Genomic DNA, 21253 nt, shown 5'->3' with positions numbered 1-21253 from the left:
TCACAAATCTCCAGGTTTTATTGCTACATTTACATTTATACAACATCATTATGATTATTATAAAGAAAGTATCTGTCTTCTTCTCTTGGGTTTTTTGACAAAACCAAACACCACATTTTCCCATAAAGATGTGAAATCTTTCAAATATGATCAAAGACAAATCCTCAAAGGTCTTGGTGTGAGGGCAGAAGGGTTTTATGGGTATTCTTCGTGTTTGTGTGTTATGTAATGGGCCTGAGTCATTTTGGAGGACACCTCCTTAACCCAACAAGGCTCACAGGATTGGCTGAGCCGTTTCCTGCCAGCGCGTGAGAGGCTGCAGCTTCATCTGTCAACTAATGAGGAAGACTCCACCCAGAGACTAACGGGTCATTACGTCACCGTTACAGTGTGTGTTCAGTGGCACCGTGTCCGCCTGCGACAGTAAGTCTATCAGTGTGTGTGTGTGTGTGTGTTACGTGGTCAACGGGTTTTCTCTGTTTATGTGTAGATGTAATGTACAGGTCTTTGGTGTGAAAGGGTGTCAGAAGGCTGCCTCCTCCACGGTTCAGCTGAGGACACTACTCCTGTCTGTGACGGCGGGTTGTTGTTGTGGGGGGGGGGGGGCATGTTCCACCATCTTTGTGTACGAGTCCAACCAGGACATAAAACACAAGTAACTCTGAAGGCGTCAGACATTATCCACGTCGACTGTCAAACACTCCGTTTTAGTTCAGTCGTGGTGGACACGCACTTCCTGTCAGTGTGTAGAGCACAGAAGACGAGGAGAGCTACATGAGCTAACAGCTTGTTTTAATGGAGTTTGGATCTTTGTTTTATTGTTTTGTGAGGTATAATCACAATGAGTTTTGTAACTACAGTTCCCACAATGCTTTGGGAGATGTAAACAAGAAGTATAATGAATTTGGTCGTCGGGCTGTGAGCTACATCTTGATCCCATGTTTGTTTTGTCTCCATCAAAGTCGAGATGAAACAGCGAGCGTCTCTGGCTTCCGTGTCGTGACGAGGGTTAAAAGGGAATTTTTCAATGAATCTGGACTTTAAAAGCAGCTGAACCAGCTGTTAGCAGCTCCTGTCCACAGTGTCCTCATGGATGGACAGACAACTATCACTGATCACTGAAGGAAACCTAAAAACAGGAGGATTCTCAGGCAGGTTCTGCAGTTATAAGGAGCGTCTGTTTTCTATGATTTCTAAGCAGATTTATGGACGTTTATTTTGTCATAATGATATTGTGAGTCACACTGAATCATTTGTGCATCTTGTCTGTGTGACTGAGTTATGACTCAGAGAAGAAGTCGCTCAGGTTCCTTCATTTCCCCATGTCATTGACCCCTATCTACCAAAATGCAGAACTATTCCTTTAATAAAGACTACAGTCTACAGAGGAACTCAGCAGGAGCTGAAGGGAGTCAGGAAGCCAACCCTGGCTGTGTCAGAGGTCAGAGGTCAGGGGTGGTGGTCTGGGTCGAAAGGCTGTTATGGACCCCGGCTGCATTAATGCAGAATTTATCCAAATTAAGCATCAAAGCAAAACAGTTTCTCCCTTGACGTTATTTTGTGGAAGGACGTATCTGTCTCCAAGAGACGGAGAGTGAAAAGATTTTAATCCGAGAACAAACTGCCTCCCGCTGAGTTTAACAGCCGCTTGGACTCAAGTCTAAAGAAAAGGAAGGAAATCAGTTAACTTGCAAAAACAAAGAGGGCAGGAAGGGATTTGACACCCCATAATGCTCTGAATATTTTCATGTTAGAGGAGCCAAAACCGCTTTTCAAATGAACTTTTACAACCGTCTCTGAGCTGTTCAGCAGTGATCTTCTGCTGCTGAGTGTGTCAGAAAGTGAATGGACGTTGGCTGATGGCGACACTGTGGCTTCTTTGTGAACGAGGCTGAATGAAATGATCTTTGTCTTCAGGCGACTGCTCACTTGTTGTGAACCTGCAGCTGCCTGCAGTCTGACATCACCTTTATTTACACTTTCCTTGTGTGTCATACATACATGATAAATCATGTTAAGGATGTTTTCTGTTTGAGTTCTAAAAGTCAAAGTTATTGCATGTTCAAAACTTCCCTCCTTTTCACCAGGAAACTTGAAGACTGAAGACTCACAGCTGAACTTGTCCCTGATTGGCTCCCCACCCTGAAGAATCACTGAAATCCGTCCAACCAAAGCAGTTCTCAGCATCTGAAGTGGAGAAGCTTCCTTCAGCAGGTACGTTCAGTGTCAAACTGTTTAAAATGTAACACAAGTCTGCATGTTTCAACACACTCTGCTGTAGAGCCCACCGGATGCTCCCACTTCCTGTTTGTCAGTTTGGACACATGACCAGCAGCTCAGGAGTTGCACAACTTCACAAGCAGGACTACAGATGTGTCGTGCCGGCAGGAAGGAGTAAATAATAGAACTGCATCTCTCATAGGCCACGGGTCGACACCGGGACCTCATCAGCTACTGAAACAGCACCAATGAGTGTTTTCTGATCCGATAAAGGTTTGGTTATGTTTAGACACAAATAGACGTAGTCAGGGAGTAAAACTGTGCAGACTCTGAGCTGTCCGTCCGTCCGTCCTGGTCTCCCCCCCACCAGGTTTTTAAGTTGTACCATGAAATCACATTACTCTGGTTTCTGGAGTCATAGATCACTCGGCTGTCTCAGAGGTCCACGTCAGGTCAGTGTAGACGTTTGAGCGCTCAATGTTTCGATAAGCACATGTAAGGGTTCCTTTAAGCTTTGAAAAGGCAACACACTGACCTGAAGTCAGACCCTAGTTTACCTCATCTGTTCTCACTGTTTACATTTATAAGAGCAGTAATCAGTCAACTGAACCTGCATGGGAGCAGCGACTTCACTCACTGGTCAAACTTTCATTAGTTTGTAAAAATCCAGAAGAACATTTGCTTAATTTTAATTTAAACAAATGAAAATAAATCCTTATGGCTGCAACAGGTGTCCTGATGGAGAATTAGGGGTAAGGGGACAAAAATATGAACTATAGTGTCGATGTCTGTCTTGTCCTGCGGTGTGTATTTATCAGACCGTTAACTGCAGAGAAAGTGAAGTAGTTTAAACGAGAAGTGACTGTTTGGACAAAAGCGTCCATGCAGCTTCAGACGGCAGCTGGATGCAGATACAGTCGTCCCTCTGTGTGCAGCAGCTGACGGTCCCGTCTGTCACAGCCTGGGACTGATACACAACAATACAGACATGTCCACCCCAACCAAAGCCCTGCAGAGAGACACACTCTGCTGCGTTACACAACACAAGACGATGTGCTGTTCTACAACACGACTTTAGAATAGTGTTTCATTTAGCTTGAGATCTTTCGTCACCTACACCAATAAAATTTCTTGTATTTTCAAAGTACAAAAAAACTACTGCTGTGTCTGGTGTCTCTGGTGTCTGTGCTGTCTGTGCTGTCTCTGGTGTCTCTGCTCTCTCTGTTGTCTCTGCTGTCTCTGCTCTCTCTGCTTTCTCTGCTGTGTCTGCTCTCTCTGCTGTCTCTGCTCTCTCTGCTTTCTCTGCTGTGTCTGCTCTCTCTGCTGTCTCGGCTGTCTCTGCGGACTGTGCTGTGTCTGGTGTCTGTGCTGTCTCTGCTGTCTGTGCTGTCTCTGCTGTCTGTGCTGTCTGTGCTGTCTCTGCTGTCTCTGCTGTCTGTGCTGTCTCTGTTGTCTCTGCTCTCTCTGCTGTCTGTGCTGTCTCTGGTGTCTCTGCTCTCTCTGCTGTCTGTGCTGTCTCTGGTGTCTCTGCTGTCTCTGGTGTCTCTGTTGTCTCTGCTGTCTCTGCTGTCTCTGCTTTCTCTGCTGTCTCTGCTCTCTCTGCTCTCTCTGCTGTCTCGACTGTCTCTGCAGACTGTGCTGTGTCTGGTGTCTCTGCTGTCTGTGCTGTCTCTGCTGTCTGTGCTGTCTCTGCTGTCTCTGCTGTCTCTGTTGTCTCTGCTCTCTCTGCTGTCTGTGCTGTCTCTGCTGTCTGTGCTGTCTCTGGTGTCTCTGCTGTCTCTGCTGTCTCTGCTTTCTCTGTTGTCTCTGCTCTCTCTGCTGTCTGTGCTGTGTCTGCTGTCTCTGGTGTCTCTGCTCTCTCTGCTGTCTGCGGTGTCTGTGGTGTCTCTGTTGTCTCTGCTCTCTCTGCTGTCTGTGCTGTCTCTCTGCTGTCTCTGCTGTCTGTGCTGTGTCTGCTGTCTGTGCTGTGTCTCTGCTGTCTCTGCTGTCTGTGCTGTGTCTGCTGTCTCTGCTGTCTCTGCTGTCTCTGGTGTCTGTAATGTCTGTGGTGTCTGTGCTGTGTCTCTGCTGTCTCTGCTGTGTCTGGTGTCTCTGCTCTCTCTGCTGTCTCTGCTGTCTCTGCTCTCTCTGCTCTCTCTGATGTGTCTGCTGTCTGTGCTGTCTCTGGTGTCTCTGGTGTCTCTGCTCTCTCTGTTGTCTCTGCTGTCTGTGCTGTGTCTGCTGTCTCTGCTGTCTCTGCTGTGTCTGGTGTCTCTGCTCTCTCTGCTGTCCGTGCTCTCTCTGCTGTCTGTGCTGTCTCTGGTGTCTGTGGTGTCTGTGGTGTCTCTGCTGTCTCTGCTGTCTCTGCTCTCTCTGCTGTGTCTGCTGTGTCTGCTGTGTCTGGTGTCTCTGCTCTCTCTGCTGTCTCTGCTGTCTGTGCTGTTTGTGCTGTTTGTGCTGTCTGTGGTGTCTGTGGTGTCTCTGTTGTCTCTGTTGTCTCTGCTCTCTCTGCTCTCTCTGCTGTCTCTGCTGTGTCTGGTGTCTCTGCTGTCTCTGCTGTCTGTGGTGTCTGTGGTGTCTGTGGTGTCTCTGTTGTCTCTGCTGTCTCTGCTCTCTCTGCTGTCTCTGCTGTGTCTGCTGTGTCTGGTGTCTCTGCTGTGTCTGGTGTCTCTGCTGTCTCTGCTCTCTCTGCTGTCTCTGCTGTGTCTGCTGTGTCTGGTGTCTCTGCTGTGTCTGTTGTCTCTGGAGCAACAAAAACAAAATGTCAACAAATGCCAGTCCAACCCCAGCATCTCCCACATCAGAGAGGAGGACAGACTGGGATGCAAAGTAGTAATACCACAGTGTAGAAGTACTCTGTTACAAGTACAAGATTGCTGTGGTTACGGTTGCTATGGCTAGTGTCACTAGAGGCGACATGCTAACGCTTGTGTTGTTATTGACAGCCAGCAGCTGCTTCTTGATGTGAGCGAGGTTATTAATACAGTTCACAGAAATATAAAAAGGTTGTTAGAAAGTAGGAATGTTTGTGCAGCTTCATGTCTTCAGATCTCATTCAGGTTGTAGCAGCAGGTTTGATTCACATTTACAAAATGTGTAAAATATGGATGAATTCAAGGTTTCAGATTTGAATTACAGCATGTCAGTTTTCTATTGAGTGTATATATGTGCAGAGTGACAGATCTCTATAAGGTCCATCAGGGTCAGAGACACGTTAAAGGAATAAAAGAGAACGATCCCGGAGAGGTCACCATGTACATCACTACACAGCAGCGATGAATGAAAAGCAGTACACATAAACAGTGTACAATAACCCCCCCCTCAGCTGGCCAAGTGATTGTTGGAGGAGGAGGAGGATGTTTGGCCAGACAGGGAGTCTCTGTGGTCCGCTGGACAAAGAGCCGTTCTCAGTGGTCTGCGTCGTGTCACAGTGGAACAGATCGGACTCCAGTCGGACGCTCTGCTGCTCCGAGCCGACTCCTTCTCCCGTCTGGTTTTACTTCAGCTTTATTTCTCGTTTGCAGGGAGACGACATGAAGCGCTGCCTCGGATTGTTCCTGCTGGCGTGTTTTGGGATGCTACACTTGGGTGAGTTGACCAGGACAGATCTGATCCAGATCCAGACTGAAGGGATCCACACAGCTCATAAATGACTAAACATTCACATGTATTCATCCGTAATCAGTTAGCATTTAAAGCAGTATATAAACATGGAATTAATGGTTTATAATAAAGACACTTAGATTCATTTGACAACAATTAAAGTAAATACAAGACTGCAGTCTCTCAGTCCTGCCTTACAATTCAATCGTCAGGAAAACACAACTTCTTATGTTTGACCAAAAGTTTCAAAGCCCTCTCAGTCAGTGTTCGACACCTGCAGCGGTGTGTACAAATATGCTGTTGAGACGGAAAGAGTTGTGTTTTCATTTTGTAACAGAGACTTAACTTTCCTCTGTGAGAGGTCTAAATGTGTACAGGGGGGTAGTTTGGACGTGACAGAGATCAGAGTGACATTGGTTTAACTTGCTTTGTGCTGGTTGTGTCATGGCCGCCTCTGAAAGCTGATTATCTAACACAACCTGAATAATACTGTAATAACGTACAAATACTCTGTTACAAGTTAAAGTCCTGCATTCAAAATTTGACTCGAGTAAAAGTACAAAAGTATTAACATCAAATATTCATAAAGTTCATAAAGTAAAAGTACTCATTATGCGGAATGGCCCATTTCACAATACGTGTATATCATGTAATAATTATTTGTTAATAATTTATAAACTGACGTGTCACTTTTTACTCCAGGATTAGGGGAAGTCACGTTGAATGTTTTGTGATGCAGTCGTCAGCTGAGATTCACATCAGGTGAAAGTGTTCAGGTCTGCAGTGGATGAGCTGGGAACCAGAAACAAAGCGTCTTCATATTACCTTTAGAGTCCATTACAGTCCACAGCTTATAGGAAGTGTGTATATATATATTAATATTTATATATGATTTAAGTATGTGATTCAAAGGCAGCTTAACCACCAAATCACAACTCCACAAGTCAAAAAATTAGATGGCAGCTACTGAGATCTGCTAAGCTAGCTACCTTTATGCTAAGCTAGCTACCTTTAGCAGGAATTTAGCCTATTCTCCATCATGACTTGATTTAGCTGCTGCCTTTTTTAATGATGTGGAATAACAAACCGAATAACCAAAACGTCACTTCATCAAATTCATATTTTTCATTTACAGATAACAACAAGGGGAAATCAATTACTAAACTTAGCTTTAGCTTTAGCTTAGGCTAGCCATGGCTATCTCACAAGCTAGCTTTCACTTGATATAGCCCTCTTACTGTAGTTGTCTTTCTATGGCAGTGTGCAGTAATACACAGTGTAATACACAGCCAGAGTACAGTTACTGCGATTTTGGTTTTTAGGTCTGTTTTTTTGTTACTGCAAATTTAAAAAGCTATTTTTATAGCTATTACACATTTTATACAGCATGATGATGAACAGATGAACAACGTGGGTTATTCTGATACTTTAACTACTTGAAGCTGATAATACTTGTGTACTTTTACTTCTGATAAAGTATAAGATTATGAATGCAGGGCTTTCACTTGTGAGTATTTCTACGTACATTTACTTAAGTAAAGGATGTGAGTACTTCTTCCTCCTCTGATTAAAAGTATTATTGTTGTATTCTTTTCTAACCATGAGTAAATGAAACAGGAAACAACGTGACAGCCACTGTTGACTTGACCTGAACACTGATGAGCTGATTAAAGGACTAATAAATAATCAAGGAGTAATAAAGTAAAACCTGTTCCTTCTTTTTCTGCAGGTTCTGGACTTCGCTGTTACAAGTGCTCTGATTACACGGGACGCTGTCAGAACGTTCAGGAGTGCACGTATGAGGACTCGTGTATATCTCTGAGCGAAAGAGGTCAGTTATCATCATACGCTTGTTTTTCAAAGGTGGGAAGTTCTGTGAATAAATACTGTGTATTAAAACCACCATGTGTTGAACTTCTACGTGATTTCAGTCGTGGTTCAGTGTCTGTTCCATTTGTGGTGAAACATGTTTCAGCAGATGTGTCTGATGGCAGGAGGCTGAGTTTTATGTGTGTTACTTAAACAATTTCTCTTTGTGTCTTTGTCTTTCTGTTCAACCTTTTTGTCCTTTCCTTCTATTCTGATAATCGATTTATTGTTTGAAGTAATTTTTAAACAAGTCATTGGAAGACTTCATGTTGGACTTTTGGAAATTCTTAATGGATTTTATGCTTGTTTTCTGACGTTTAATAGACCAGGCGATTAATCGATTCATTGGGAAAATTGCGATTATGAAAATAATCACAAGCTGCAGCCACAAGTTACTGTTCATTTTTGGTTGAGGGTACATTTTGAGTGCAGGACTTTAACCTGTCATGGAGTGTTTTGGAGTATTTTTCCCTCGTGGTTTGAGGATTTACCGGTGTGTGTGTGTGTGTGTCTCCAGGTGGGAAGACCATCCGTCAGTGTATCAGGTACACAGACTGCGATAACTCTCGTCTCGCCCAGATGTTCCCGGCGATCACTGGCTTCACCTACCGCTGCTGCAGCAGCAACCTGTGCAACTCCGGCAACACTGTTACCATGGCAACGCCCGTCCTGGCTCTGGCGGGGTCCCTGCTGAGTGTTTGGTGGTGTTGGATCTGAATAACTGCAGGTTACAGTAGTTTGGTGTTTCAGGATTTGAGTTAACATGAACTAAACTGAGTGTTAAACAGTTCCTCCCTTTTGTCTCTGATTCCAAGATCAACACCATGTCCCCGATCAGACTCTCTGTTCTATTCAGCATTTGATTATGCTCCATTATTCTGATAAAATCAATAATATAATATAGTATCTGTCAAATTATTATGATGACATTTTTTAAATTTTTACATTAAATAAAAGTATCCTGGTGAAAAGGATGCCATCGGCTCAGTGTCCCTGGATCTGTTGCTGTCTGCTTTTTCAATAAAAACTCTACAAATAGTCACTTAAAATTCATCAGTTGGAAGACGACGTGTATTTAAAACCTTCACTTGTGTGTCTCTACAGTCGTTAAATCTTGACCCTGGTTTGAAGGGAACTGCTCTCAGTTTGAAGCACATTAACACCATAACAACTCTTACTGTCTCAGATCCTCCTGCAGCACTTTGAACAGACATCTGAACATTGAACATCTCAAACGTTCCCACAACACAGCACGAGACCCGATACAAAAACTGTATTTGTTAAACATCATAAATAGCACCTTATAGACTGAGAGACATCTCATAAATCTACGGATATAGTGTCACAGTGACTATCATGTGCTATAGGATTTAAACCAATATGTGACTTATATATAACATACTGTTTAACACTGGGCTTTATCTGACTTGTATACAATATAATAAACTATTAAAACACTGGGTTTTATGATATAATGTGTAATAAAAGAGGAGAAGGTACCACGAGGCAAAGAAACGTGACGATAACAAGAGAAGCTGAGTCCCAGATGACAGAACACTGTCACAATAAGTCAACTCAGGACGGTTGATATGCAGACTAACAAACACCATCGTCAAAATGCAATGCACAGAGGAACTGGAGGAGCAGCTTACATCTGGTGGTGAAACAGTTCAGAGCAACATCTGGCAGTGTCTTTGTTTATTCAGTAGAGACCTTCCAAAGTTGCAGGATTCGACATACGTATTGTATAATTAGTCCCTGATACCTTGTGTGAATTAAGGGTGTGACTTCTGGCTCCATCCAAATGGAACACAAACCTCCTACCAGCTCCTCTGAAGCTGATTAACATGTTACATCTCATTTGTTTAATTTGTAAAATTTCGTCTTTTTACTGATAACATTGATCATGAGAGGAATCAAACTTTTTCTTAAAACAGGATAATGTGATCACACCTTCCTTCTGCTACCAAGGACAGGAGTCATACAATAAAATTACATAAAGTCTTATAGATAAAGTTACATTAAACGTTTTGTATCTTCTATCACAGAGCTGGCTGCGACAGAATATTGATTGAAACAGGAAAATAGTTTCAACTTGTGTCTGTTAATTCACACAAGGTGTCATGGGACGAGTAATAAGGTGGTAAACATGGTTAATGGTTAAGTATGTTGATTTTTTTGTATACTGACTGCCCAAAGGCCCCATTCAGACAGGAGGAACAATACAGGAGGAGGTGGGGAGGGAAACCTTCACTGTGCTCGTTGGTAATTTAACTCATCGCTCTGGACGTCATTTTAACTGTGGTGAAATGACAGAATCTGTAACAGACATGGAGACGTTCAGCAGGACAAAGACAAGGGGAGGCAAAGGTACTGCAGGAAGTGAATTACAGTAAGAAATCGCACTCCTTCTCAGAGTCATAACTCAGATAACAGATCTGAAACACGTTGAGTCATTCAGTGTGACTTACACTTCAGAGGAGATCATTATCTCTGACCTCAACAGCACATCTGATCTGGGCTTTTACAGGGTCTTGATTTCCTCATGGTTTTAAAATTTTCTGTCATCATATTGATTCCTAAACAAGCCTACATGTTGGTGTTAGCAGGTTTTCATCTTAAGATCGCCCCACCTCCCCTGAAGACAGAAATCCAGTAATTTTGACACATTTTATATATTCTATAGATTGTATATGAATCCAGTATGTAGTGTGGGATTGGGACACTGTTTCCTGGTGTTCAGTCGCTCATCTCTCCCAGTCCGTCCTCTTCCATCTGTCGTCCAATCACTTCCAGGTGCACCGTCTTCTTTTGTCCTTTCTGCTCCACCTCTTTCTCTGGTTTCTCTGATTGGGCGTACCAGGGCTGAGGGGCGGAGCTATCGCAGGTCCGGCCTCCTCGGCGGAAGCCTCCTCTGCCTGCTCGGACCAACCCCCAGCCCTGCAGATGGACATCGGAGCCGCCTTCCTGGACGCCCCTGGTCTGGTCCAGTTCCTTGGCGCTGAGAGAAGACATCCTGACGGGAACCGTGTTGCCAAACTTGGAGTAGTTGACGCAGTAACGACCGTCCTCCTCTGTCATGATGGAGACGAAGCGCCTCCCCCACAGGATCTCCTCAGGAGTGTAGGAGGTCCGAGCCTGCATGGTGATCCCTGTTGTTTCCACCACACCTAGAAAAATGAGACAGCAAAGACGCACGCTCACAAAGGAGCAGTCACACCGAAAATCACTTCCTATTCATTTCAATGTGCAACAGGAACAGACACGTTGGCTTCTGGTCGTGAATCGACCGCCTCCCTCGCTTCACACTGAGTTCAATTTGAATTTTGACACAAATACAAATTTATAGATACACAAATGTTGCTTTAATGTCAAATTAACTCTAAACCAGCATGTTCACCACTAGTTTAGCGTGTTAGCTTGCTAACATTAGCTACCTAGCAGTAAACACAGAGTCCAGCTGAGGCTGATGAATGTCATCAGTTCTGCAGGTATTTGGTCTTAAACCAAAGTATTGGACACATGAACATGTTGACCTGATGATGGCGCTGGATCAACAAAGTTATTACAGCATGATGGGGCCAAAGTTATAAAACAGAAAAAACACTGGCATATAAAGAAGACATATATAAATACGATGTGTGTTACAGTCAGTGTCACCTTCATGAATCACAGGTATAACATGTCACACCTCACGAGCACCAATCAGTCATTTCCTGTCTTTTTCAGTCAAATGTTATTACAAATGTTTGGACTTGTTTGTTTTGACTATGTGATTGTTAACATTCTGTTTGTATTAATTATTTTAAATGTATTTATTTCTTTATTTTAATTTGAATATGTTGCAAAGCTGAAAGCTTTTCAGCCTTCTTTCACTTTATGAGAAACTAATACAGTGAAGATTTGGAATTTATTTTTGTGGATCCACATTAACAGGATCCAGATCTGGGTGGTTCCTGACCTTCCAGGATGACGATGATCTCCAGGTCCTCAGAGGCCAGCGACTGGGCAGAGAGCTCATACAGAGGACTCCCTCTCTCCATGGTGTGGCTGATGATCAGAGGAGAAACCAGGAAGATGCCGTTACTCCTCAGAGGATTCTCCACCTGGATGTCCAGCTGGCACACTGGGATCACCTCTCCCTCCGCCGTCACTGTCCGCCGGATCACCTGGAGGTAAAACTTCAGAGTTAACTTCAAACGTAGCGTCAGTGTCAGCAAATATGAAGCTACAGCCAGCCGCCAGTTAGCTTAGCTTAGCAGTGGTCGTTTTGCATCTGTTTGTGGTCGTTTTTGTCTCTTTGATGTTGTTTTGTGTTTCTTTGTGGTCGTTTTTGTCTCTGCGGTTGTTTCGTGTTTCTTTCTGGTTGTTTTGTGTCTCTTTGTGGTTGTTTTACGTCTGTTTGTGGTCGTTTTTGTCTCTTTGTGGTTGTTTTGTGTCTCTTTGTGGTCATTTTCGTCTCTTTGTGGTTGTTTTTGTCTCTTTGTGGTTGTTTTTGTCTCTTTGAGGTTGTTTTTGTCCCTTTGTAGTCGTTTTGTGTCTCTTTGTGGTCATTTTGTGTCTTTGTAGTCGTTTTGTGTCTCTTTGTGGTTGTTTTGTGTCTCTTTGTGGTCATTTTCGTCTCTTTGTGGTTGTTTTTGTCTCTTTGTGGTTGTTTTTGTCTCTTTGAGGTTGTTTTTGTCCCTTTGTAGTCGTTTTGTGTCTCTTTGTGGTCATTTTGTGTCTTTGTAGTCGTTTTGTGTCTCTTTGTGGTCGTTTTTGTCTCTGCAGTTGTTTTCTGTTTCTTTGTGGTCATTTTGTGTCTCTTTGTGGTTGTTTTGTGTCTCTTTGTGGCCGTTTTGCATCTGTTTGTGGTCGTTTTGTGTCTGTTTGTGGTCGTTTTGTGTCTCTTTGTGGTTTTTGTCTCTTTGTGGTTGTTTTGTGTCTCTTTGTGGTCATTTTGTGTCTGTTTGTGGTCATTTTTGTCTCTGCGGTTGTTTTGTGTCTCTTTATGGTTGTTTTTGTGTCTCTTTGTGGTTGTTTTGTGTCTCTTTGTGGTGGTTTAGCGTCTGTTTGTGGTTGCTTTTGTCTGTTTGTGGTTGTTTTGTGTCTCTTTGTGGTCGTTTTTGTCTCTGCAGTTGTTTTCTGTTTCTTTGTGGTCATTTTGTGTCTCTTTGTGGTCGTTTTGTGTCTCTTTGTGGTTGTTTTGTGTCTCTTTGTCACCGTTTTGCATCTGTTTGTGGTCGTTTTGTGTCTCTTTGTGGTTGTTTTTGTCTCTTTGTGGTTGTTTTGTGTCTCTTTGTGGTCATTTTGTGTCTGCTTGTAGTCATTTTTGTCTCTGCGGTTGTTTCGTGTTTCTTTGTGGTCGTTTTTGTCTCTTTGAGGTCGTTTTTGTCTCTGTGGTTGTTTTGTGTCTCTTTATGGTTGTTTTTGTGTCTTTGTAGTTGTTTTGTGTCTCTTTATGGTCGTTTTTGTGTCTCTTTGTGGTTGTTTTGTGTCTCTTTGTGGTCATTTTGTGTCTGTTTGTCGTTTTGTGTTTCTTTGTGGTCGTTTTGTGTCTTTGTAGTTGTTTTGTGTCTCTTTGTGGTTACCTGCAGCTGGATCGTGGCAGAGATGATCATACTTTTCCTCAGGTCTCCGACTCTGAACATGAAGGTCGGCCGGCCATTTCGAGGAGCAATGACAGCGTTTCTGGAGAAGATGAGTGTCTCAGCTCGGCGGTTAGCCTGAGCCGTCTTCATGAACACGCAGCCGAGCATCACAGCATTGATGATCAACCCCACAATATTCTGGATGATCAACACAGTGATGGCCAGAGGACACTCCTCCGTCACCATCCTGCCACCAAAACCAATGGTGACCTGCAGCAGACAGGACCTCAGCCGTCAAAGCTAACAAAACCACAAACAACTGCACCTGGATCAGTCAACAGACCAACAACAGCACTCACCTGGACTTCAATGGAGAAGAGGAAGGCTGAGGTGAAAGAGTGGATGGCGGTGACGCAGGGGACGGGGCCCGGCTCACCTTCGGGGTTGCGGGGCTCCAGGTCTCCGTGAGCGAAGGCCAGGAGCCACCAAATCATAGCGAAGAGCATCCAGGAACAGAGGAAGGCCGAGGTGAAGATGAGGAAGGAGTGCTGCCACTTCAAGTCCACCATGGTGGTGAAAACATCCTGCAGGAACCGACCCTGAAACACATGAAGAAGACAAAGGTAAGTAAATAACAGAATAACACCAGGGATGTCTGAAGAGGACTTAAGAAGATCTCTGGACATGGAAAAGGTGAGGGGAGACACCAGGACAGTGGAGACAGGGACTGGGCTAACAAACTAAACCTGTTCTTCAACAGATTCGATTTGATTCAGTATGTGAGGCTCCGGGACTGTGTGTCTGATGTGGTGGTCTGCAGCACGGGGCCCCCCAGGGTACGGTTCTCTCTCCATTCCTCTTCACCCTCTACACCTTGGACTTCAGACACAACACTGTCAGCTGTCACATCCAGAAGTTCTCTGACGACACTGCAATCGTTGGATGTGTGTCTGAGGGGAACCACCTGGAATACAGGGAGGCCATCAGCGACTGTGTCAGCTGGTGTGAGCTCAACCAGCTTCACAACAACGCCAGCAAGACGAAGGAGATGATGATCGACTTCAGGAGGAAGTCATCCAGCATCACACCGGTGAACATCCAGGGTTTGGACATTGAGGTGGTGGAGAACTACAAATTCCTGGGTGTTCTCCTGAACAATAAACTGGACTGGTCTGACCACACTCAGGCCCTGTACAAGAAGGGTCAAAGCCGCCTCCACCTACTGAGGAGGCCGAGGTCCTTCGGTGTGTGCAGGAAACTGCTCCGGACCTTTTATGACACTGTGGTAGCTTCGGCTATCTTCTATGCTGTGGTTTGCTGGGGGGGGGCAGCACGGACAGGGACAGGAGGAGACACAACAGACTGATTAGGCGAGCCGGCTCTGTTCTGGACTGCCCGCTGGACTCCATTGAGGAGGTGGGGGAGAGGAGGATGTTAGCCAAGCTGACATCCATCATGGACAACACCTCTCACCCCCTGCACGAGACTGTGGGGGCCCTGAGCAGCTCCTTCAGCAGCAGACTGCTACACCCACGGTGTAAGAAGGAGCGCTACCGCAGGTCGTTCATTCCTACGGCTATAAGACTGTTTAACTGCACTACATAATTCTGTACATAAATCTGCACATCTGTACATATTTATATTCCCCGTGTATATATCTATTTTTGTTCTCCATATTTTTTATATCTGTATTTATTTTATGTATATTGTTTTTTAAAAATACTTCTGTTTTTTTATTGACACAGTGCTTGTCTGCTGTGTGTTTCTGCACCTTTCTGTCTTTGCTGCTGTGACTTGTAAATTTCCCTGCTGTGGGATGAATAAAGTCTAAGTCTAAGTCTAAAACTGGAGAGAAAGAAGGAAAGAAGGCCTGACTGGATCTTAAAAGCTGGAGTGTCTCTGTTATTCAAAGACAATCATTGATACTTCTGGAGAGCAATATTTAGGAAACTGATGCACTATAAAATGTACGGACTGTTTCTTGGCTGGACCAAACGACCACAAAGAGACACAAAACACCTGTGTGTTGTCATCAGCGTAACAAATAGTCCAGCACCAAACCTGCGTGAGTTTGCTTTTGTGAAACAGGCTCAGAGTTTCACATCAATGTTGTTTCAACGTGATTTAGTGTTTTTCCAAACGAGTAAGAAAAGTACTGAATGTATTGTAAGTACGTGTATGTATGTACTGCTGTGATAATTATTACAGTATTATTATTATTTTGCCATTTGCCATGTCGGTCCGTCCTGGGGAGGGATCCCTCCTCTGCTGCTGAACAGAGACTTCAGTTTGTTGGGACATCAAATGTTTCTCATCGTATGTACCTGCTCCCTGATGTTCTTGTGAGCCACATTACAGGATCCGGTCTTGGTGATGAAGCGGGGTCTCTGAGATCTGAAGCGGTTGCGGTTTGGCTGGTTCTGGTCCTCCGCCAGACGGGTCAGCAGGAAACCATCCGGCAGGAGGCCCTTCCTGGCCAACATGATGCTGCACACCTGCACACACACACACACATTTAGGTTTACAGGTGTGGTGGAAACACAGGCCTACATGTTCAATATAATTTGTCCATTTCTTCACCAACTGACATAACGGTGGTTGGTAACAATGATGTTTTCTTTCCTTTGACCGTCCTTTGCAAACAGTTCACATGCAGACAAAGACACGCTGACGTTAACGTGGTCAAAAAACGGTATGCTTTCAATCCACACACCTTCGTCATCATCTGGAGCTTATCTGTATGGCTTTCCTATGGTAATGCTCCACCTGGTGTTGTTGTTGATATTGTTAATGTTGATGTTGTTGTTGATATTGTTGTTGATGTTGTTGATATTGTTGTTGATATTATTGTTGTTGATGTTTCTATAGTATTTCTATATTGTGGTATTAGTATTTGTACTTAAGTAAATGCTTTGATAGTATTAGTATTTATATAGTATTAGTATATAAAGTACTATTTATATTTACGGAATTTTCTATATATATATAAATGGTGCTAAACAAGTGTAGCAGGATGTGCTCAGATTAATATTATAGAGATATAATAGGAGGAGATATACTGGATGTCATCATATCACTATAGAGATAATACTGTATATTACCTTTAAGAGCCATTAAGGAAATACATTCATATTAAATTCCACCGACAGGACACCCAGCTTGTTCTCCATTTAAATGTCTACACTGTTTACTCTGAATGATCAGAATGATGTGTTTCACTCTGAATGTATCACTGTCACCTTTAAACGCAGTAATGTTACCTGTTCGGGAAGCAGCAGCTCAGCTCGGACACCAACACAGATCTGATAAATCTGATCTGTTCCCGTTTTATTTATGTCGACGTGAAACACAACACGGCATCCATCGTTTCCCCATCAGGTCCTTCATATAACCCCAGCAACAGGACCCTGTGAAGTTAAAACACAGAATAAGGAAGAGCTTCCGGTCAACACCTTTGAAATAAAAGACTAACAAACCAAAGACCTCGCCCTATTATCTGAGGTCATACGTAACAGAACATAGGTGACGTTCAAACAAATAAACAAGTAGTGTTTACTGCAATATCTCTTTTATTTGGCTGCTGTTTTTTTGTTTGTTTTCAGACACTTTAATTCTGAAATATTTAACTCGGTTCTGGTGTTATGTAGCCCGGACGTGTTGAACTTGACGCAGCTGCTGCAGGATGCTGAGCAGGTTCAGACTGCAGACGCTTCCTGCTGCCCACAGAGGGCCAGAGAGGTAAAGATGTTTACTTCCTGGAAACACTGAAATATATTAAAACCTTATCAGTTAATTATTCACTAAAAAAACAGAATGAATCATCGAATCATCATTCGATGATTCTTGGACGGTGTAGAAGTTAAGGGATTTTAAAAGCATTCTGTTCATGGATTACATGGTCATTAATGAGAAAGACCTAATAAATGTACCATTAAATTACGACTTTTTATGTTTACCGCGAGAAGAAGAGAAATTAAGGCTTTTGAGTTTAAGTGAGTTTAATGAAAAGTTCCTATATCCCTTAAAATCTTCACTATATTATCAATCAATCTATCAATCTCTATTTAGTATTATTTGTCCACTGTTGTACAGCAGTGAAATAGAAACACAGCACATTAACACTTCATGTGAATAGAAAGTAAAAAAAACAAACAACATAAAGTTGAAATAAGTTAAATTATGTAAATTACGTACAAATGGTTAAAATATTCTTAATATATTTCATTAGAAAGGAAGCAAATATTAAGGGGTATTGTTAATAACATTCAACAACTTCTTATGAACTCAATAAAAATACAGTTGCTTTAGAAAATAATAAACAGAAGAAGAAGAGGAGCACTTTCTTTTCCGGTCTCCGCCGGAAGTTTGGATTTGTTGGATGAAAAACCTGAAAACGTGAAAAAATGGAGGACACAAAGAAGTAATGTTATTTAAATACAGTTTCCGATATTAAAGATAATATATTTGATAATGTTTCATAACACGCTCACAGAAACATGGACATTTAATCTGCGACGCTGTTGCTTGTGATTGAGATGCTAGCTGATCATGATAAAGGTGCTGTTGTTTCTAAGTTAACGTTAGCTTCAGTTGTTTCTCTTACCAGGAAGATTATTAACCTTATTAAACATGTATGTAGTGACAAGATATCAGAAGGCTTAATAACGTGTTTCAGGATAGGTCATTATTATTATAACCAGTGGTGGAAGAAGCGTTCACGTCCTTGACTTTATTAAAAGTAGTAATAACGCACTGGTACTCCATTCACGGTACAAGTAAGGGTTAGGGTTAGGGTTAGGTCCTGCATTCAAAATGATACTCAAGTAAAAGTGTAGGGGGAGGGGGGGGGGGGGGGGGGGGGTTGGTTATGAGGTTAGACAAGTATGACTTCCTAGTGTTCTTCACTGTGTGCTGGTAGGTGGTCATCAGGCTTTTGAGGATGTCATTGGAGACCTGGCGGTGATCGGGAGACCGGGAGCTTTCCTGTATTGTCTTTTGAGATCCTTAATTTGCTCATCAATCCATGGCAATACATTTGTTCTTTACTAAATTATTTTAGCAATGGAGTTAAGAATATTTGTGCATGCATTATTGAAACAGGAGACTAGGTCCTCAGCTGAGGATTCTGGCTGTTCAAAGATACTGGGAGCAGAGCCTAAGAGGGCCTGGTGGAATTGCTGAGCTGAATGTGAGTTAAAAGAACGGTATTGGAAGCAAGTAGTGGGCTGGGTAGCAGGTGGAGGGAGTAAGGACTGAAAGATAACGGTGTCGTGATCAGAGACAGAAAAATCTAGTAGGTTCAGGTTGGCTAGAGAGAAACCGTAGGTGAGGACCAGGTCAAGGGTGTGACCCTTAATATGGATGAGGCCATTAACTGACTGTGTGAGATTGAATGATATGAATGTTAAAATCACGGCCAATAAGAACTCATCAGATGAAATCCTGTTAGAACTACTCAGAAGGAAACACATGACTCTAAAGAGGAGGCAGATTCATTCAGTAGAGACAAAGATGGTGGTGAAAACTGAAATAATGTCAGACTGATGATGAATCTGTTTCCATAGTGACGGACAGAGACATCAGACAGATGATTCATCTTCGTGCCACCAACGCAGCCATCTTCACTGGAAGGAGGAACTCTGCCATGAGTGGCTGGAGGTCAGTCAGATACGCCATCGAATGCTGCCTTGCTCATGGGCAAAAATGCATGCATGGTTTTTAATTCTAAAAAGCCAAAAGCCTGGTGAGGGACTGAGCTGGCAGGCATGAGGAGTCACAGATGGACTTTCAAAAACAATTTACTAAGTATGCAACAAAAGTTCTTAAACACAGGCTGTGATAAGTGAACAGTGCCCCCTGCACTCCAAAAGACCTGAGTCTCCTGAGCAGGTAGAGTCTGCTCTGGCCCTTCTTGTACAGTGCAGTTGTGTTGTCAATGGGTAATTCTGCACCCCAAGATGACTCTGGAAGTTCGCTTGAGGTCTCTTTTTTTTGGACTGGGACAGACCTCGAGTTATGTTCGGACATTTGGATTCAGTTCTTGTTTCACCTGTTTTCTTCACGTTGTATGACTCGTTTGCTTCAGCTCCACCTGCAGTCAGCAAAACTCACATCACCTTCGTGCTCCATAGTACCAACATTAGTTTGTGGTGTTTTTTCTCCTCTTTAAATAAAGTTATGACGTGTGTGATTAAAAACTCCTCATGGTACCTTCAAATCCTGATATCCATTTCCTTTGTAGGTGCTGAAGAACCCTCCAGAGGGCATGAAGACCTTGACCTCGCCCAACTCGTGGCACTGGTTCCACCTGATGGAGGAGGCTATGAGCGGCCGCCTTGCTGGGACCGCCAACATCATCCAGCCCTCCCTGGACAAGGACGAGGAGCACAATGCAGCCCTGCCTCCGCTCATTCTTCCCAACACGGGAGGAGCCTTTTCTGGACTGAGTGTAGTTGGAACAGGAACTCTGGAAGGTGTTGGGACGCTCCAGGAGGTCCTTAATCTAAGTGGAATCGAAGCATGCGGGAAGTTGAGGCAGTGAGCAAATCTGAATCACCTGCAGAGGCTGTTGCAGCCGGAGGAGACGGAGTCCATGTGAGAAGCCCAACTGCGATGAAGAGTCAACCTGTGATAAACAAAAGCCAGACTGCTTCACTGTACGTCACCTTACTGCTTGACTGCAACGCCGAGACCAACGAGACGCCTTCCTCCTCCAGAAACATCGTCAGGGAGGCGGCCCAGGTCGACAGGAAGCTGTCTGAGCTGCTGGCAGAGAAACAGGCTCTGGAGAGAGAGCAGGCGGAGTTCGACAGAGACTTGATCGCTTTGGAAAGAGACAGAGAGCTGCTGAACAGAGACATGGCCTCTCTCCAGAGAGACAGGACGACTGTAGACAGAGACCTAGCGGCCGTGGAGAGAGACCGAGTGTTTCTGGATCGAGACCGAGCGTTTCTCGACAGAGACAGACCTTTTCTAGAGAAAGACCAAGTGTTTCTAGAGAGAGCCAGAGAGGATTTAGAAAGAGAGAGAGCGCTGTTGAGGAGAGAGAGGGAGGAGGTGGCTGTGGACGGATACCAGGCCGAGGTGACGATGGAGAAGGAAGTTGTATTACAGACCTGGTTCTTCCAGAGCCTGATGGCTGCAGATCTGGATCCAGACCAGCTTGAGACCAGACAGAGACTGGTTTCTTTGTTCCAGGGGCTTGTTGAGAAACTGTGAGTGGAGGATGTTCTGTGTTGTTTACACAGACTTCTTGTGATGAAAGGCTCCCAGTTACAAAGGATGAACAGATTTCTCTGTTCAGACAATTTCTCAGTTCTGCTGCTCTTCATGTGTTAATAAAGACTCTATTCATCTCCTTTGGTGTTGAAACTTCCACTTAAAACCTCTTTACTTTACATTGTGTGAGACAAACGTTGACATTTGTGAGATAAACATGGTAAAATCTTTGGTTGTCTCCAACAGTGGACCTGCATCTCACTGTGAGATGATTTGGAGACCAAAGAGTCAGAAATTTAAGATCAAACTCTCACAGTGTGACTGCTGCTACGACCACGTCCACAAACCAACTAATCAGAATACCACATGAAATGATGCAGAATACACTGGTCAACACTTTGCAGATTGATATCCCATGTTGCTGGGTCCTCTCCTCTCCTCTAATCCTCCTCTTTTGAGGTTTTTTGATGCAGGTTTCAGATCTGTGGCCAAAGCCTGTTTCTTGTTTCAGACATCAGATGGACGAGGCAAGCTGATGACGTGTCTCACACTGACATCGTACCGTCGGACACAGACTGAGACTAAGATTTCGACCATCTCACACAGTGTGACATGAAATGAACTCACACCATCGTTGGTGCAGCACATTCTAAAGTTGACTTACACGTGTGTGTAGTTACTAACAAAAAAGGTCTTTCCACTATAAGTAAGAATAAACAATAACCATGTTGCGATGGGATCGCACCAGCTGTGACCTCCGTCAACATGTTGCTGCACTCACAGTGAAGCCTGGA

General features: G+C 43.7%; 3 protein-coding genes across 4 annotated transcripts; 2 read left to right on the top strand and 1 right to left on the bottom strand.

Annotated features, from left to right (window-relative positions):
• Positions 1 to 348: 348 nt before the first annotated feature.
• On the top strand, positions 349 to 8570 carry cd59b (CD59 molecule (CD59 blood group) b). Its single transcript, XM_070906715.1, has 5 exons — positions 349 to 423; positions 2088 to 2214; positions 5724 to 5787; positions 7532 to 7633; positions 8189 to 8570. The coding sequence occupies exons 3-5, from the start codon at positions 5733 to 5735 to the stop codon at positions 8386 to 8388; spliced, it is 357 nt and encodes a 118-aa protein (XP_070762816.1). The 5' UTR covers positions 349 to 423; positions 2088 to 2214; positions 5724 to 5732; the 3' UTR covers positions 8389 to 8570.
• A 1840-nt stretch (positions 8571 to 10410) lies between these two features.
• kcnj11l (potassium inwardly rectifying channel subfamily J member 11, like) lies at positions 10411 to 15724 on the bottom strand. The gene is made up of 5 exons (XM_070906714.1): positions 15566 to 15724; positions 13601 to 13840; positions 13242 to 13511; positions 11633 to 11840; positions 10411 to 10841 (listed from the first exon to the last, which is right to left on the bottom strand). The coding sequence occupies exons 1-5, from the start codon at positions 15722 to 15724 to the stop codon at positions 10411 to 10413; spliced, it is 1308 nt and encodes a 435-aa protein (XP_070762815.1).
• A 1880-nt stretch (positions 15725 to 17604) lies between these two features.
• LOC139287077 (uncharacterized protein alr4393-like) lies at positions 17605 to 20576 on the top strand. 2 transcript variants are annotated; one of them, XM_070908054.1, is made up of 3 exons: positions 17605 to 17661; positions 18806 to 18899; positions 19483 to 20576. In XM_070908054.1, exons 1-3 carry the CDS (start codon positions 17645 to 17647, stop codon positions 19780 to 19782), a joined length of 411 nt encoding a protein of 136 aa, XP_070764155.1. In that variant the 5' UTR covers positions 17605 to 17644; the 3' UTR covers positions 19783 to 20576. The 2 variants fall into 2 exon arrangements, with proteins under 2 accessions (XP_070764155.1, XP_070764154.1); XM_070908053.1 differs by lacking the exon at positions 18806 to 18899 and having other exon boundaries at positions 17624 to 17661.
• Positions 20577 to 21253: the final 677 nt, after the last annotated feature.

Source organism: Enoplosus armatus, chromosome 6 (assembly GCF_043641665.1).
Source record: "Enoplosus armatus isolate fEnoArm2 chromosome 6, fEnoArm2.hap1, whole genome shotgun sequence".
In the NCBI taxonomy this organism is placed as follows: domain Eukaryota; kingdom Metazoa; phylum Chordata; class Actinopteri; order Centrarchiformes; family Enoplosidae; genus Enoplosus; species Enoplosus armatus.
The sequence above is the reverse complement of the archived record's forward strand: the minus strand, read 5'-3'. Positions and strand labels throughout refer to the sequence as shown.

Excerpts from the sequence above, each read along its gene's own strand:
- cd59b (XM_070906715.1), top strand. The coding sequence starts at position 5,733 with ATGAAGCGCTGCCTCGGATTGTTCCTGCTGGCGTGTTTTGGGATGCTA. Across the intron at positions 5,788-7,531 it reads TTTTGGGATGCTACACTTGG|GTTCTGGACTTCGCTGTTAC; the intron begins GTGAGTTGACCA and ends CTTTTTCTGCAG. Across the intron at positions 7,634-8,188 it reads TATATCTCTGAGCGAAAGAG|GTGGGAAGACCATCCGTCAG; the intron begins GTCAGTTATCAT and ends GTGTGTCTCCAG.
- kcnj11l (XM_070906714.1), bottom strand. The coding sequence starts at position 15,724 with ATGTTGGCCAGGAAGGGCCTCCTGCCGGATGGTTTCCTGCTGACCCGT. Across the intron at positions 13,512-13,600 it reads TCTTCTCCATTGAAGTCCAG|GTCACCATTGGTTTTGGTGG; the intron begins GTGAGTGCTGTT and ends TGTCTGCTGCAG. Across the intron at positions 10,842-11,632 it reads GATCATCGTCATCCTGGAAG|GTGTGGTGGAAACAACAGGG; the intron begins GTCAGGAACCAC and ends TCATTTTTCTAG.
- LOC139287077 (XM_070908053.1), top strand. The coding sequence starts at position 19,761 with ATGCGGGAAGTTGAGGCAGTGAGCAAATCTGAATCACCTGCAGAGGCT.